The following is a 16,984-nucleotide window of genomic DNA, read 5'->3' as shown; positions in this document are numbered from 1 at the left end:
AAGGAACCAAAATCAACTTCTTACACCCTAATTTCAAGTTGATTCATGAATCAAAACTGTTCGATATGATCTGATTCCAAATTTAACCCAAATTAATTCCAAATTAATTTATTATTCAAACCGAACCGTGTCCAGTCTATATCTATCTATCTATAACATATATAATAAGAATGAATGGTTAACGTCAATTGTACACTCATTATGATCTAGTAAGGAGATTAAAAATAATAATAGATGACATTAGTTGAAATCATATAATTAAGAAATCCTAACAGCTCGGAACTAGCTACATTCATCAACTCTAGCTATTGGTAATTTAGTACAAATCCAATTGAGTTTCAGTTCCAGATTCACCACTCGCGCATGCTAATGCTAGCGGCCATTATTGTCGCACACACACTGGATCAATGTGATGGTGACCCACGAAATTAAAGTTCAGCTCATTCTTTAAGTGGAATACCAAGGTAGACCTCACATCACAAGCTCATATTCTTCCTACATTCAAGACCAAGTGAAATTTTATAGCTTTGTAAAAGCCTCTTCTACAGTAAGTAAACTCACCTACCAAAAGTTTCCCATGCATGGCCACTAACCAGGGATCTGTCTGCCACCCACACATGCTAAACTGACTCCAACTGGCTGTATATTAACTGGTGGGGGCAATAGATAATCCTCCTCTGCTTTCTTGTCTTTCTCTTGCCTTCAAATTACATTACAATATACTCCCTTGTAATATCAACACGAGGGACAAATCACTGCAGATCCAGTCCACAAATATAGATGCAGTAGAAACTGAAAAGCTTGTACTCAAGAAAGAAACCTTTTGGATTTACCAGTCGTTACAGAAGAAAAAGAAGACAAAAGTAATATGCAAGTGCACAAGATTTTGCTTCATTGAAGTGGTGGTAGCATATGAAAAGGAAAACAAGCAGTGATTGGAACTCTGATATGATTAAAAAACTATTTACTAAGGAAAACGTGTAAGGTTGACACTAAATTGGACTTGTACAAGAACAGAGATGAATACGTCTGCCTTGTATTTATCTTTATGTGTCTTCTGATTGGAGCACAATCATATCCAACCATGACGCCGCAGCTTTATCACAAGCACATTCACGTTAGTATATGCTAGATACACGGCCAAAAATATTTTGGCCAAAAAGAAACAAGCTGCATGTGCAGGCGTAAGCATGTTTGCCTGGTAATCAAAGGGGGTTCTTCATATGAACGAGGATAGAATAGTTAAAATATTCAATAGATTCAGGTCCTTGCATTCATATTGATTGCTACTAGGAAAAATACGAGAATCCTGAACTTCAAGCCACTGACACATGACCTCAAGCATTTTTATGGGATGCTCACTGGCCAAAGCAAATACTATCCAAGTGAAATTTTCTTGTAAAATTTCATTTCTGGTTAAACACCACATTTCAAAAGAATGAATATAATAAAAAAAAGGTAGAATATGATTCATCAAATTCTTCAGAAACCCTGTAAGTGCAATAACAGATCATTCGCTGCATCTACCGTCTCCTCCTATATTGATTTCTTGTGTACCTGCTGGCTGCATAACTTAGAAATGTCTTCTTTGTCTCTGTACAGTCTTCAAGGACGCTCTTTCAAGTCACTTAATCTGTTATCAGTCACAGGAAGAAAGCGCAATCACTACCTTAGAAAATGAAATTACAAATGGACACTTTCAAAATAGTTGGAAAAAGAAAAAAGAAAAATTACAGCAGCTCTGAAAGTGCATAATAACCATCCTTGAAAAGACAAGAAATGACCTTATCTATACCACGAATAAACAGAAAACATACAAATAAAGGCAGTTCACATCATAGGGAAAAATGGAAAAGGTAGTCATCTAAAAAAAGGAAACAGAAAGGGGGATGCGAGTATGGAAAAAGAAGTTCTCACCACCACAGAAAATGCAATGACAATTGGATAGACCCCTTTCAAATTAATTGAAAACAAGACAAAATTATAGTGGGTCATAAATTGCACCATAACCATCTTAAAAACCAAAAATGACCTTGTCTATTCCATGAATGAGACTGCTTCAACAAAATGTCTTTTTGGGATTTCCTTTGCATTTTCCTTCATTACTTTTCTTGGTTCACTTAACATTATCTTTTTCTGTGAACTGTGAATGATACATACCTCTGGATGCTAATGTTTCTATACATGAGCATAATAGCAAACAAAACAGGAATCACTGTTGAGCACAAGTGTTCCAAGGAATGTCCACTGATAAAGTAAAGATTTGCATGGTATATTTTCCTGTCGAAAGCAGCTTCAAACTTGGCTAGAAGATAAACCCCTGTACCACATAGTGTGAAGACTTAGAGACAGACGGTGCATGAATAACAAAATAAACCACCTACATCAAAATCTTCTACACAATAATAACAAACCAGATAAAGAAGCAATGTAAGAAGAAAGAAAATTAACCACAAAACAGGCACTGCAAATCCAGTTTCAAACTTCTTTTACAACCATTCCACATCTATGTCTCAAGATTTCATCCCATCACTTTTGATCATAATAGTTAAAAGGTCATATTGATGCCCAAACATCATTGCCGTATTCAGTACTATATCTATCAAATTTCAATCAACTTGGAAGCATACTTGTGGTGCATCCAACTAAAAGCTTGATAGAAAACACTGAACACATTCCCAGTAATAAGAAAATAGCCAGGTGTTACATACATACCATCCCCTAGAAAAGTTGACCAATATCTTAGAAAGAAAAATATATTTCTACATTTAAATAGAAAACCTTGAAAGCAACTCTGCATATTGGGTTTCTGCTTGAAAGAAGAATTCAAGCATGATTGCTGCATTCAGTATTATATCTATCAAATTTCAATCAACTCGGAAGCATACTTGTGGTGCATCCAACTAAAAGCTTGATAGAAAACACTGAACACATTCCCAGCAATAAGAAAATAGCCAGATATTACATACATAACATCCCCTAGAAAAGTTGACCAATATCTTAGAAAAAAAAATTATTTCTACATTTAAAGAGAAAACCTTGAAACCAACTCTGCATATTGGGCTTCTGCTTAAAAGAATGATTCAAGCATCAAATTTTTGGGCTGAATTGCCAATTGGCATATGTGCTTAACATCCTTTCTCAGAACTCACATTGCAAGGTCATGAATCATGCATATAGCAATCAAAACAGGAAGAGGACATAGAATCTTCCACCCGTATCTCCTCCTCTGCAATTTTGAGACTATCAGACAAGAAGAGACTTGGAAACAAGTGTAAGAAAAAGTTCCTGCAGCACTTATGGAAGCCTGGAATGAATTTTTCCTCAAAAATATACATATTCCTGTTTAAAACTCACCCATTTTATGCTTTTGCTGTGTCTGTGGACTGAGCTGCAATAAATCCAAAAGACTGCCACAGCTCTTATATTGGATGCACATCCATAAAGCAAAAGATCATTTTGCCACACTTCTCCTAGAACTTAATACATGTTCTTATAACGTTATTGTTGTTTTCATTGATTGATTACTGATATAGTGATATTTTTTGCTTGATTTTGAACAATAAGTCAGAAGTTTTGAGACATTTTTGAATACCATACACACAGGGAGACTTAAATTTGTTTTATTCTTTACTGACTCAAATTAATAATAAAAATAATGATAAAAGAGCTGTCAGGGAATACCTGCTGCCCATAGCCAATATATTGAGTGTGTATATTTGGGCGGGTACAGAAAGGTCATGCCCGGTATGGCTATGCATGGAATCAACTGGAACATCATGCACAACCGAAGATCATTAAATATTCTGCAACCAACTAGCAACCCATTCTCAGCTGAAAACTTAGAATATCCATGACACAGAAGCACCAATCACTTAAACAGATGATTACATATCAAATGTAGGTGAAAAACCAACCTTGCATAAGCTGTGCTAAGTAAAACAACAAATAGCATCCCAAACAAACAAGTTAATCCGACACGTTGCCCCACTCTTTCCACAACAAAACTGGAAAAAAGTGAAGAATATGCTATCATCATCTGCATATAGTAACGCACAATAAGAAATTGAAAACAACAGCATCACACATAAACAACGACAAAATAGTTATCTGCAAAAGAAATCATAATCCTCCATTTTGTTTTGAATATTTAAGCATACATTTTAAAAGATTAGGCTGAACCCAACTGGCCAAAATTGTGGAATTAGGAACAATCTAAGTGGACAACACATATTCCAGTTTCAAATGCAGGAAGAGCGAACTAGAAATGTTCAAGAAACATTTGATATGCTCCATTTGTATCACACTGCTACATTTCTTGCAAGCCAAAACGAGCAAAACATAAAAACAAAAGGAATAACTCAATAAAATTATACAACAGAATAGAAATGCTGACCGGCAAGGTGTCCCAAATGACTCTACTGTCATCGGGTTTGAGATGATAGTAAGCAGACCCAAAAGCGACGCCTACTATTCCTCCAAAGAAAAGCACCCAACCCCAAACCTCTCCTCGCAAGCTGAGCAAAAATAACATCATCAAACAACAAAAATAAACTCAAAAGAATTTCCAATCATCACAAACCGCAAAAGAAAGCGTGGAATTACCTTATATTAAAGAAGTATCCTTGAAGAGAAAGGATAAAACCCACAACACCCACAATCAGAAAAGGGAAATTGGTGATCACATTCAAAGTGTTGGGAACCCCTGTCAAATAAAGAAACTCATTGATCAAACGAAAACGACAAGTCGTTTACCACAGAAAACGGCACGTCGTTTGAGCGTACGAGTGTAATTAAACTTAAAGAGGATTAACCCTTTTACGCAGCCATCCAGACAGCAAAATCGCTTGAATGATAAGAACAGAGATGAGAACGATACACGAAAAGTTAATGACAGAAAAATTACAGAGAGGGAGAGAGAGTAAATACCAAAGAAATTGCGCATGTCAGCGAAATGATGATGATGGTTGGAAAGAGGGATCTTGGGTGTGGCAAACATGAGGAAAACCCAAAACAGGAATGCTCCTCCCCAAATGCGACTTCTCTTTCCCCTTCCTATCTCTACCTGTTGATTTACCGACCAACCCATCTCTCCCTCTCTCTCTGTTTTGCTTCCTCTTTGCTTTCCGCTATAAAAGTAGTTATCTTTTGATGCTTCTCTTTCTCTCTCTCGCTCTCTAACTTCTCAATCTTCTCTGGCTGTTGCTTTTACTTGTTTGAGATACTGTTGGTTGCAGTGTCGTTATGCAGATTTTTGTATTCATGGTTCACTTCGGTCTGATTTGACGATGTTCCACAGTTAGCGCTAAGCGCTCTGCAATCTTAAATCCGACATGTTGTCGTTTTCCCTGTCCTCTCTAATGGGCCTCATTCAACATGCTGGAGCCCATTGGGTGTTTATTTTTTATGTTTTCGGCCCAATCTTTTCTCTAATCCAACAACCATGCCCAGATACTCAGTCAATTACTATTTCTTTTTAAGTCAAAATTATTAATAGGTCCTTATTATTTTAAAATTAAATTAAAACACTTTTGAATTTTTATTTTTACTAGATTAAGCTTCAAAATACATATTTAACCTCCATTTGTTTTGTAAAAATATTAAAAATATCTAAAAAAATAAGTTAATAGAAAATATTTTTTTAATTAAAAAAATAATTATTTTAAAAAAAACTTCTTTTTTTTTAATTATTTTTTAAATTTTGATAATTTTATTAAAAATGTAAAATACCTATACTTGCATAATATAAATATATAATATTAATTTAGTTTTACAACTAAATATTAAAAAATATTTTTCTAATTTTTTAAAAAATAATTTCCATAAAATTTTTTTTTCATATATAAGTTATTTTTTTAAAATAAAGTTAAAGTAAAAATATTTAATAAACAAAATATTTATTATTAATTATGAAAGCATATTTATTGTTTCAAAAAATATTTAAAATTTTCATGATGAAAAGTAAAATTATATAATAAATAGAAAAGGAAAATAGATGCAAAATACATATTTTAAAGTAAATATATGTATTAAAAATTATAAATAAAGGAAAAATGAAGGAGAAAAATCAACTGAAGAAAAAAGGCCATAGCAAATTCTTTTGGTTTAGCTATGTTTAAACTAATAAATATATTTTCATAATTAATAATAAATAACAGAGTAATTTATTATTAATTTATTAACATAATGTGAAGATATATAGTTTTTTCAATTAATTTAAAAATTAAATATTTGGATTTTTACAAAATTCATATAAATAAAAAAATTTATCATTTTAGTTTTAAAATAATTATATAAATGTATCTATTTTTTTAATTAAAAGAATATGAAAAGAGAGTAAAAACACATTTTAAAGAGTCAATGTAAAAAAGAAAAATGAAATCACCGATCCCAAGACATTAAATGGCAGAGCTCGCATAATTCAACATGCTCTCCACAGCATAGAGATACCATAATAATATAAAATATATATTTTTTATAATAATAATTTATAAATTTTAAATATTATATTTTGAATAAAAAAATTAAATATTTTATAGAATTATTAAATTTTTAAAATATAAATTATTAATAAAAATATTTTTTTTAAAATTATTGATTAAAATATAATTTAACATGCTTTTATAATGTAGGCATAGCAACTAATTAGATATTTATGAGTATCTAATACGATTAAATTATAATAAGATAAATTTAAATAATATATAATTAAGTTTAAAAAATAATAATTCAGATTAAATTTGAGATTAACCTACCTTGGTACTTTGGATTTTGTAAGTCCAAATCCTAGTACGACTTCTTTTGTATCGGTCACTGAACAAGGTGAAGGAGTTGCCTCAATGGAGCACTTTATTTTGAAAATCAAAATCATTGTAAGAATGCTCATAATTCAATACCTGGAAATCAATGGAGTACATCTGTGGCTTATAATATTCATGAAACTACATTTCAAGAAGTAGCAAGTCAACAGATGAACACACGTGTCAATCATTGAAGAACATCCGAGTCCCTTAATGGACACTGATGTAGGAGAATATTCATTTTCTGAGGTGAGAAACAGCATGCTTGGTGGAAAGTTCTTGACTTGTTCTTGTGAATAATGGGAAGCACACTCATAGCTTATGCTTGCTTTACTGTGATTCTTTTTACAGATAGACTCTTAACTGCTGAGAGAGATATTTTTGCAGATAGACTCTTTTGGTACCTCTACGACTGCTCGTTCATGAGATATTCGTGTTCAGTTCCTGCTTGGGAGCTTAACAGAATTACATACTATAATCGGAGACTCAGTATGGTATGGTATGTGGGTAGCTAAAGAGGGTAGCGTGTGTCCCTCTGCTAGTCTGCTCTGCATTAAATGCATCAAAAAGAAACTAAGACTATGAGTGAAGGAACCAAATAGCTCTAGCTGTGTTTGGTTCCTTGTATCAAACTATCAATGGTTAATCTGCTTGTTACCATTGATTGGCTTAATGATAGATGTGCCAACTGCCAAGTTAGACATGGTTTAGGCTCCTGCAGCTTCAAGCTTTACTCCTTCATATTATAACCTTTTAACTCAAAATCTGCAGATACATTCTTACAAAAATGTTACTGTTATTAAAAGAGATGCAACTCTTGTCCTAGAGTTATGATTAGACTCAAACTATCAATGGTTGATCTGCATATTACCATTGATTGGCCTAATGATAGATGCTCCAAGATAGACAAGGTGTAGGCTCCTGCAGCTTCAAGCTTTAATCCTTCATATTATAGCTTTTAACTCAATATCTGCGGATATATTTTTACAAAAATGTCAACTATTATTAAAAGGATGCAACTCTTGTCCCGAGTTATGATTAGACTATTGTCTTCTGTTCTGAAGATATTAGAGCCATGAATAAATTCCATGTTGTATTTCCTTTTTAACTTTGTGAGGTTTAGTTGTATCAATAACTAGGAGCTTGTATTTTTTGGATATGTACCTCTGAATCCTTGTGTTGTAATGAACTAAAATTTCTTGTTATGTGATAAATCAAGTAGCCCCTTTCTTATATTTGCTCGATTTGAATTGATAATGCTTGCATTTGAGTCCCTAGATTGTTGTGATTTTGTTTTATTCGGTTAAGAATGATGAGAATTTCGTTTGTATCTCCAGTTAGTTATGGTGGCCTTCTCATCGATTGTGAATGGTAGATCAGATAGCGTAGGAGGAAAACAAAATTGTGAGATCAACTGCAGTTTATTGGATGTTTACATAAGAGAAACAAAGTGCATTTAGCATCTTGTTGGCATTGTCTGCTCCTGCAATATGCAATGCTCAACAAGAATTTTACATCACGAGCACCTGTTATTTAATCTTGAATCCAGTCTATCTGTTTTTGGATTGCATCAGGTATGTAATCTCCCTCCTTTCATCATCTTGCTCTTACTTTAATTCCTAATTTTCTGTTTTGGTTCCAGTTGGCAGTGTTACTGACAATAGTTACTAAGAGGTTTCATATTGGTCTTCCACAGGTTTATATATAATACAATAGTATGTGGAAGGATATGAAAAAGCAAGCTTTGCCATACAGCCATCATCCTCTGTGGGTATTCTTCTTGGCTTGCTGGTATAAAGTAGGTGATTTCTTGAATAACCTGCATAAATGGACATCCACAGTTTGTTATACCTTTGTTTTTCTGCTTTGCAGCTAGTGTAATGGAAAGAAGTGTGGGTATGTTTAAAAATTCCTTAGGTCCTAATCATTGTATGAAATTGCTAATGGATATGCTGAGGTGATGAGGTGCTCAAAAGCTCCGTTTCACTAGTTCTAAGTCAAGTGTCTGTGTGACTGCTAACCATACCACGAGTCACAACCATATTTAAATGCATATTGCTTACAAGTTAGAACAAACAAAAATGTTTACTGTTGTAAAATGGGTCAGCGGGCCTTGACAAAATTATCATGATTTTATTAAGGTGTATGTCCTGTCTCTAACTCCTATGTGTTGTTTGTCTTTTAGAAAAAAAAAAAGACAAAAAAGAAAAAAGGATAATGGAGATTTTTTTGGATCCTCCTTCAAACAACCAACATCAGTGCTCAAAATAATTTTACTTCCCCATCTATCTTCAATTTCATTACCCTTTGCTTACATCTTAATTGTGCAGGGGAGTTGGATAGAAATAAACAAGGGGAATAAAGAGATAAGAAAATAAATGAAATTTGGTTTACTTTATGTTGTTTTAATAGATTATTAAAATAGGAGAAATGAAAAAATCAATAGAGAAATATAAAATTATTTTTAAAATTTTTATATAAAATTATTTTTAGAGTGGAGAAAACGAATCCATATAATCGAACTCAAATTTTTAGAATAAAAGCTTAGTTAAATTGAATTGAGTTGAGTATATAAAATTATTTTTGAGCATTCATCTGTGTTCAAGATTTTAAGTTCAGTGATTGCTTGACAAAATAATTATCATATTTTTTTTTCTTATATTTATTATCATGTAAAAAGATATTTAAATATTTTACTATAAATTACACCCATTTCCATTCATTTCCCACTAATTCTTCATTTCCCTTATTTTTCAGCTTCAGTCGCCACAGAAGAGAAGCCATCAACGGCGCCAAAAACAGTCTTGCAACCCATTAAAGAAAGCCCCGGCACCGTCAACTTGCCAAGCTTCAGGTGGCTGTCCAATCGGATTCTCCTTCTTGCTATAAGTAATTTTAATATAATTAAAAATTACATTTTCCCTAATTTCTTAATGTTTTTCTGACATCTCATCAAGAGTCGGCCAAACAAAGAGCTTAGTAATAAATTAATTGGTCAAACAAAGTTCAATGTGAACTTAGATTTTGAGAGTAAATAAAGAAAATTTGAATTTATTAAAAAAAAAAAAAGAATTCAGCTCTCTTCCCATGTGAAGCTGGGAAAGATAGTGTTACTGTCATAGCCATTTCCCAACAAGTTTCGTAATCAACAATGGCAAATATATGTAACTAGTTGGTAGAGTAGAATCCAAAATTTGTAAACGAGAAATAACTATATAAATATTTTAGCAATTTTTCAAATAGATGTAAATATATATTTATTAAAGTTTATTTAATGTATTTTCGCATTCACTAAGATTGATTTAACACACTAAAAGTATACAAGACTATAATTATAATGATAATTTTTTTTTCGTACTAGTGAAATACATTTATAATTAATATATTAAAATTTTATGGATATTAAAAAAAATAAATATTTTAGATATCTCCTGAAAACGTAAAATGTAAGTCAATAAATATTAGATTATCTCTATACTAGGTTCACAATAAAAAATTATAAAATAAAATCGATATATATGTAATGATTTTATTGTAATCGTTGATTGTGGTGGATCCCATGTGAGTCTCACAATTATTAATTATTATAATTAAATTATTATATATACAACGATTGTATTAAATGAAAATTCGTGCACCATTATTTTGCACAAAACTCTTTACCTTGGGTATTGTAGAATTCACGTATTTATTTCACTCATTTACTACTCTTTCATTTCGGTTAGCTAGACTTCTTTTGTAGATGATTGTGTAGGGTGCAATGCTCTTCCACAAGGCTGGGTTAAGATTAATTTTGATGCTGGAATGGATAAAGGCAAAGTAAGGATCCAATTGCAATCATCATTAGAGACCATTACTAGAATCTAATAGTGTGGAGCTTCAAATTTATTCTAGAAATCTATTCTCCCTTGATTCTTAAGGCCTTGGCATGTCGAGAGGCTGCATTACTTGCAAAATTGAAACGTTTTGATAGAATTACCTTAGAAGGTGACTCTACCTTTTCCATTCAAGTACTAAATGGTGGATCTTGCTATCTGATCATCTAAGATATTATAGATGATATTCAAGTGTTAGTTTTTTTTTTTTTTTTGGAAGATAATTATAGATTGCATTTAAAAGGGAGAGCTATTACAATATATGAGAGCTATTACAAATATGGGTATGTAGACAAATAAGTATAACAACATAAGGCCTAGCAGAAACTACGCCAAAAAAGAAAAGAAGCCATAATAAACCCATAACCACCAAAGCCCCTACTGAAAGCAAGGCCCAAAACCCAGTTAAGAGAACCCTAGGACTTGGTGGATCTGACCTGCATAGACATGGAAGAAGGAAAGGAAGCAAATGTTCAATCGCCAGAAATGCCGAAACCCATTACCAGTGCATGGGATGAAGTCATCGAAGGAGATCTCATACACGGGAAACCTCAAGCATATTGCCTAAAACAAAACCAACCAGAAAAGCCCTAAAGCAGCTAAAGGGGACCTCAGCAAAAACCAACAATACCCATACATCTCTATGCAGGCAACAAATAGGAGACAGTATCAAAATCTACATCAAGCAAAGCATGCTTCAAATAAAGAGGGACTGGACGCTAGCAAATGCATCAGTAACATCCTCAAAGATACTTAGCCTTTCAGAACCAATGTAGCAAATCATTCTCCAAAAGCTCCCATTGACAGTAGAGGATTAAGGGACTACAACCACCAAACCTTAAAGAATTAGCTCTCCAGTAGATCAAAGAAGACAGGAAGCAGAACTTATAGAACCCAAAATAACTGTCTCCATCAGTACTGGACCTGCCACAACAGACTCAAAATACTATTTATAACCCAACCTTAGAGGCAAGGAGGGAACCCACTTTCCAAGGCTAGTGGCAGACCGTCCCCTACTTAGAGGGGCAGAGGACAGTTGCAACTCGGCAAACGAAAAGGATTAAGTGCCAAAAAAACTAAACACCAAATAGAGAGAAATATCTATCTCTAAAACTAGAGAGAGGGAGATCCTAAAATTAGTTGCACACTCTAAGTGTTAGTTGTCTCTCGTTCATCAATCTTCTTTTATCATGTCAAAAGAATTGTAACATGGTTGCCCATAGAATTGCCTCTAATATATTGCATAATGTCTACTCTTGATGCAACCACATGACACAGTTCAATTATGCACTCTTTTCCTTACCCATATAGAGGTTAACGAATTTCCATCTTTCAACAAAAAAATACTATTTCTTCCATTTATTTTTATCTACTATTTAAGGGTTTTGAATAGTGATTAAAGAATCAATTAAACTACCTTAATTATAATAAAATACTTTTTAATTTGATTAAATTACTCTTTTATCTCATCTAATTAATAGTAAAGAGAGGAATTAAAATGAATTTTAAGAAATTATATAAATAATTATTACATTTAAGTAGATAAAAGGATAAAATTAAAAAAATAATTAATACTTCTTGATCTTCTTAAATTGATATATAATTATAGATAAAATAATTTTTTAAAAACAATAAATAAAAGTGAATGGAATTAATATTTTTTACTTAAATTAAATATATATTTTAAAATAAAAATAATTAATTTTAAAAATAATTTAATAATATAAATTATATAATTTTTATTAAAATGTATTAAAAATTAAATAAATAAAATTTATTATTTTAATTATATTAATGATATTTTTTGATATTTAAAAATAAAAATAAGCCTATTTTTATAAAATAATGGGAGTATTTACTTGTAGGCTTGAAGCAGTGAAAAGTAAAATCAGAATTTTTTTTTTAACTTTGTAAAATCACGATTAAGAAAAGGAAAATGCATGAAAATTTCTAGATGGCTGCATACGATGGCGAGTTGAAGCAGCGCCCAAGAAGCAAAAAAGTCTAAATAATGGGGGACAGGACAGAATGGTGGAAGCCACTGTTTATTTCCGCGTGGAATATTTCTTCACTAATTTTTTTTTTTTTTTTATCAAAGATAATTTCATTGAGCCTTGGCCAAGCAATAAAGAAGATGCAAGGATGACTTGATTCACAAGATTATATTAACTGGGAGGGCTAAGTAATCAGTTCAAATATAATTTTAACTGAATTTAATTATTAAAATTAAATTAGATAAATTATTATATTTTAAAAATTAAATAAAATAAAAATAAATAAAAAATTAAATCAAATTAAATTAAATTGTTCTATTTTAGATTAATTCAATTTGAATTGATCAATTTTTGAATTTGGATGAATTTTTTAATTTAGAGTTGATTTTTAAGCTATTTAATCTGATTTTAATTTTATTTTAAATTTAATAATTATTAATCAATGAAATTAAATAATTTATACATATATAATTATATATAATTCATAAATTTTTTATAAAAATAAATTAATTTAAAAATTAATAAAATAATTTAATCCGATTTAATTTAATAATTTTTTTTAAAAAATTAAATCGAATTAGAATAATTAAAAATTTTAAAATATAAAATTAAATTAAATTAAATTATTTTAAAAATTAAATTATTAAATTAAATTAAATCGACCAGTGCTCCCCTGCCAGACGGAGGAGTTGAGTTGTAGCTAGAGCAGGAGCAACTTTATTTCCTTGCCTTTAACTAACAAAAAGAAACAACATAAAAAGAGGAAGTTAGTATAGATTCTCTTTAATGATGCCCTTAAAGTAAGTGGATAGCTGGGGTAGCCCCTCACAGTCCTTGGATAACTGACAGAGAGTCTCCCTTAGTCAACAAGTAGCGATGTATGATGAAAAAAAAAAAAAAAAAAATTATTTTTTATTATAATTTATTTATTAATATATTTTTATTTAATAAATATTAAAAGTAAAATTCCTTAATTTTAAAATCATTTAATAATAAAAATTATTTAGTTTTTAATAAAAGAATATGAAAATAAAATTTATCATTAATTATATTAAATATATTTTTTAAAAATTATATAAATATAAGTCTTTTTTTTATATAGTATTTACTTTATATCCGCACTCATGGCTTTTATGCCCGATTATATGTTATCATGACTTTTAGCCATTCTGATATGTTATCATGGCTTTTTAGCCATACTGACTGCATATGTGGTTGACGTTCCGCGTCCCATGGTATGACGGCCCAAGGCACCGCGGTGTTTAGTGCTAACGACCCGTTATCCAGTTTAGTCAGCCTGTCATAGGTTATCTAGGCAGTGTAAATTATTAATTTTTTTTAAGAACATTAGTAATTAAAAACATTAGAAAGTATTGAATGAAATGAGAAAAAAAAAGATTAGCAATAGAAACATAACAAAAATATAATTTACAGAATCGTAGAGAGACCTCAAATACAATACTCTTAGAATAAAATGTATATTGAATATTATTACTGTAAGGCTATAAACTCAGTACTTCCAAAGAGGAACAAATTAGCATATAAGATAGTTAATACTAGAAATATCATTTTAAATCAAATTGATACTTGAATATTTAGAATGCTTGATTATTTATTTATTTGTATATATTATTTTCTTGTCATATTATTGCACCACTAAGCAGCAATGCTTAGCACGTGGATTTGTTTCCTCGTGCAGGTACTTTGACTGAGATTTTTGGGGTCCATATTTACAGAAATGTCAGAAGTGTTCAAAGTTGTCACCTCCTCAGCAATGCATGTAGATAGGACTCACAAAAGTTATTTTATGTTTTTATAATTAGTTATTATGTTGAAATGTAAATTATGGAATTGTAATTAATTTGTATATTATGTAAATTGTAAATTATGTAATTAGTTATAAATCATGTAAATCAATAAAGTTTGAGAATTTTGATACATAAATTGAGTATGAATGGATATGTATGCAAATGAGATTGTAAGAATTGAATGTGTGATGATGAGATTTTTATTGTAAAATATTATTAAAAATTTCAAGTAGGTGAATAGTGAAATACACCAAAAGGTAATAGAAACAGGGGAAATAACGCTGGTTTCTCCTTAGAAAAATAATTGATATTACAATATAATGAGTTCAAATTATTAAAAGAATAAAGTAAGATAAGTTAGGGTGCTCCGGCACCGAGTGTGACATGCCTTGCTCATTCACTTTATGATCGGGTGAGGGTGTTACATTCTCAAAGACAGGACTGTAATTAATGAAGATTATAGAAAGAGTATAGCAGGGTGAAGGTTGTGAATTTGGATTTGCTAGTGATGGCGCTCTTATGCAAGGTTCCAAGATATGTGTGCCCATCGTGGACAAATTCAGGAATGAGATTATGCAAGAGGCACACTATACACCCTACAGTGTCCACCCAGGCTCCACTAAGATGTACCATGATGTGAAAGATAGCTACTGATGGAATGGCATGAAGAGAGACATAGCAGACTTTGTGTCCAAGACATAAAGAGATAAGAAAATAAATGAAATTTGGTTTACTTTTTGGTTTACTTTATGTTGTTTTAATAGATTATTAAAATAGGAGAAGAGAAGAAATCAACAGAGAGATATAAAACTATTTTTAAAATTTTTGTATAAAATTATTTTTAGAGTGGAGAAAGCGAATTCATATAGCTGACTCTAAATTTTTTGGATAAACCTTTAGTTGAATTGAGTTGAGTATATAAAATTATTTTTGAGCATCCATCTATGAGTTCAAGATTTTATGTTCAGTGATTGCTTGACAAAATAATTATCATATTTTTTTTCCTTATATTTATTATCATGTAAAAAGAAAAGATATTTAAATATTTTACTATAAATTACACCCATTTCCATTCATTTCCCACTAATTCTTCATTTCCCTCATTTTTCAGCTTCAGTCGCCACAGAAGAGAAGCCGTCAACCGCACCAAAAACAGTATTGCAACCCATTAAAGAAAGCCCCGGCACCGTCAACTTGCCAAGCTTCAGGTGGCTGTCCAATCGGATTCTCCTTCTTGCTATAAGTAATTTTAATATAATTAAAAATTACATGTTCCCTAATTTCTTAATGTTTTTCTGACATCTCATCTACGAACGTCAAGAGTCAGCCAAACAGAGCTTAGGAATAAATTAATTGGTCAAACAAAGTTCAACGTGAACTTAGATTTCGAGAGGAAATAAAGAAACTTTGAATTTATTAAAAAAAAAAAAGAATTCAGCTCTCTTCCCATGTGAAGCTGGGAAAGATAGTGTTACCGTCATAGCCATTTCCCAACAAGTTTCGTAATCAACAATGGCAAATATATGTAACTAGTTGGTAGAGTAGAATCCAAAATTTGTAAACGGGAAATAACTATATAAATATTTTAGAAAATTTTCAAATAGATGTAAATATAAATTTATTAAAGTTTATTTAATGTATTTTCGCATTCACTAAGATTGATTTAACGCACTAATAGTATATAAGACTATAATTATAATGATAATTTTTTTTCGTACAAGTGAAATACATTTATAATTAATATATTGAAATTTTATGGATATTAAAAAAAATAAATATTTTAGATATCTCCTGAAAACGTAAAATGTAAGCTAATAAATATTAGATGATTTCTATACTAGGTTCACAATGAAAAATTATACAATAAAATCGATATATGTATAATGATTTCATTGTAACCGTTAATTGTGGTGGATCCCATGTAAGTCTCACAATTATTAATTATTATAATTAAACTATTATATATACAACGGTTGTATTAAATGAAAATTCGTGCACCATTGTTTTGCACAAAACTCTTTACCTTGGGTATTGTAGAATTCACGTATTTATTTCACTCATTTACTACTCCTTCATTTTGATTAGCTAGACTTCTTATTGTGTAGGGTGCAATGCTCTTCCAGAAGGCTGGATTAAGACTAATTTTGATGCTGGAATGGATAAAGGCAAAGTAAGGATCCAATTGCAATCATCATTAGAGACCATTACTAGAATCTAATAGTGTGGAGCTTCAAATTTATTCTAGAAATCTATTCTCCCTTGATTCTTAAGGCCTTGGCATGTCGAGAGGCTGCATTACTTGCAAAATTGACACGTTTTGATAGAATTATCTTAGAAGGTGACTCTACCTTTTTCATTCAAGTACTAAATTGTCGTACGTTACTCCTCTGTAAGGTATAACATGATCCCGTTGTATACCTAATGAATTACCGTACTTCGCCTACCGATAACCCATTAAATATACTACAAGAGATTTTAAAACAATTTTCTTACTTTTTGAAAGTGGT

The 16,984-nt window shown here is 31.0% G+C and overlaps 1 protein-coding gene across 1 annotated transcript; it reads right to left on the bottom strand.

Moving 5' to 3' along the window:
• Window positions 1–1,248: 1,248 nt before the first annotated feature.
• Window positions 1,249–5,295, bottom strand: LOC110631771 (uncharacterized). Its single transcript, XM_021779728.2, has 7 exons — window positions 4,930–5,295; window positions 4,606–4,705; window positions 4,397–4,517; window positions 3,918–4,039; window positions 3,685–3,806; window positions 2,161–2,320; window positions 1,249–1,633 (listed from the first exon to the last, which is right to left on the bottom strand). Exons 1-7 carry the CDS (start codon window positions 5,087–5,089, stop codon window positions 1,606–1,608), a joined length of 813 nt encoding a protein of 270 aa, XP_021635420.2. The 5' UTR covers window positions 5,090–5,295; the 3' UTR covers window positions 1,249–1,605.
• Window positions 5,296–16,984: the final 11,689 nt, after the last annotated feature.

Source organism: Hevea brasiliensis, chromosome 4, assembly GCF_030052815.1.
Source record: "Hevea brasiliensis isolate MT/VB/25A 57/8 chromosome 4, ASM3005281v1, whole genome shotgun sequence".
NCBI lineage: Eukaryota > Viridiplantae > Streptophyta > Magnoliopsida > Malpighiales > Euphorbiaceae > Hevea > Hevea brasiliensis.
The sequence above is the reverse complement of the archived record's forward strand: the minus strand, read 5'-3'. Positions and strand labels throughout refer to the sequence as shown.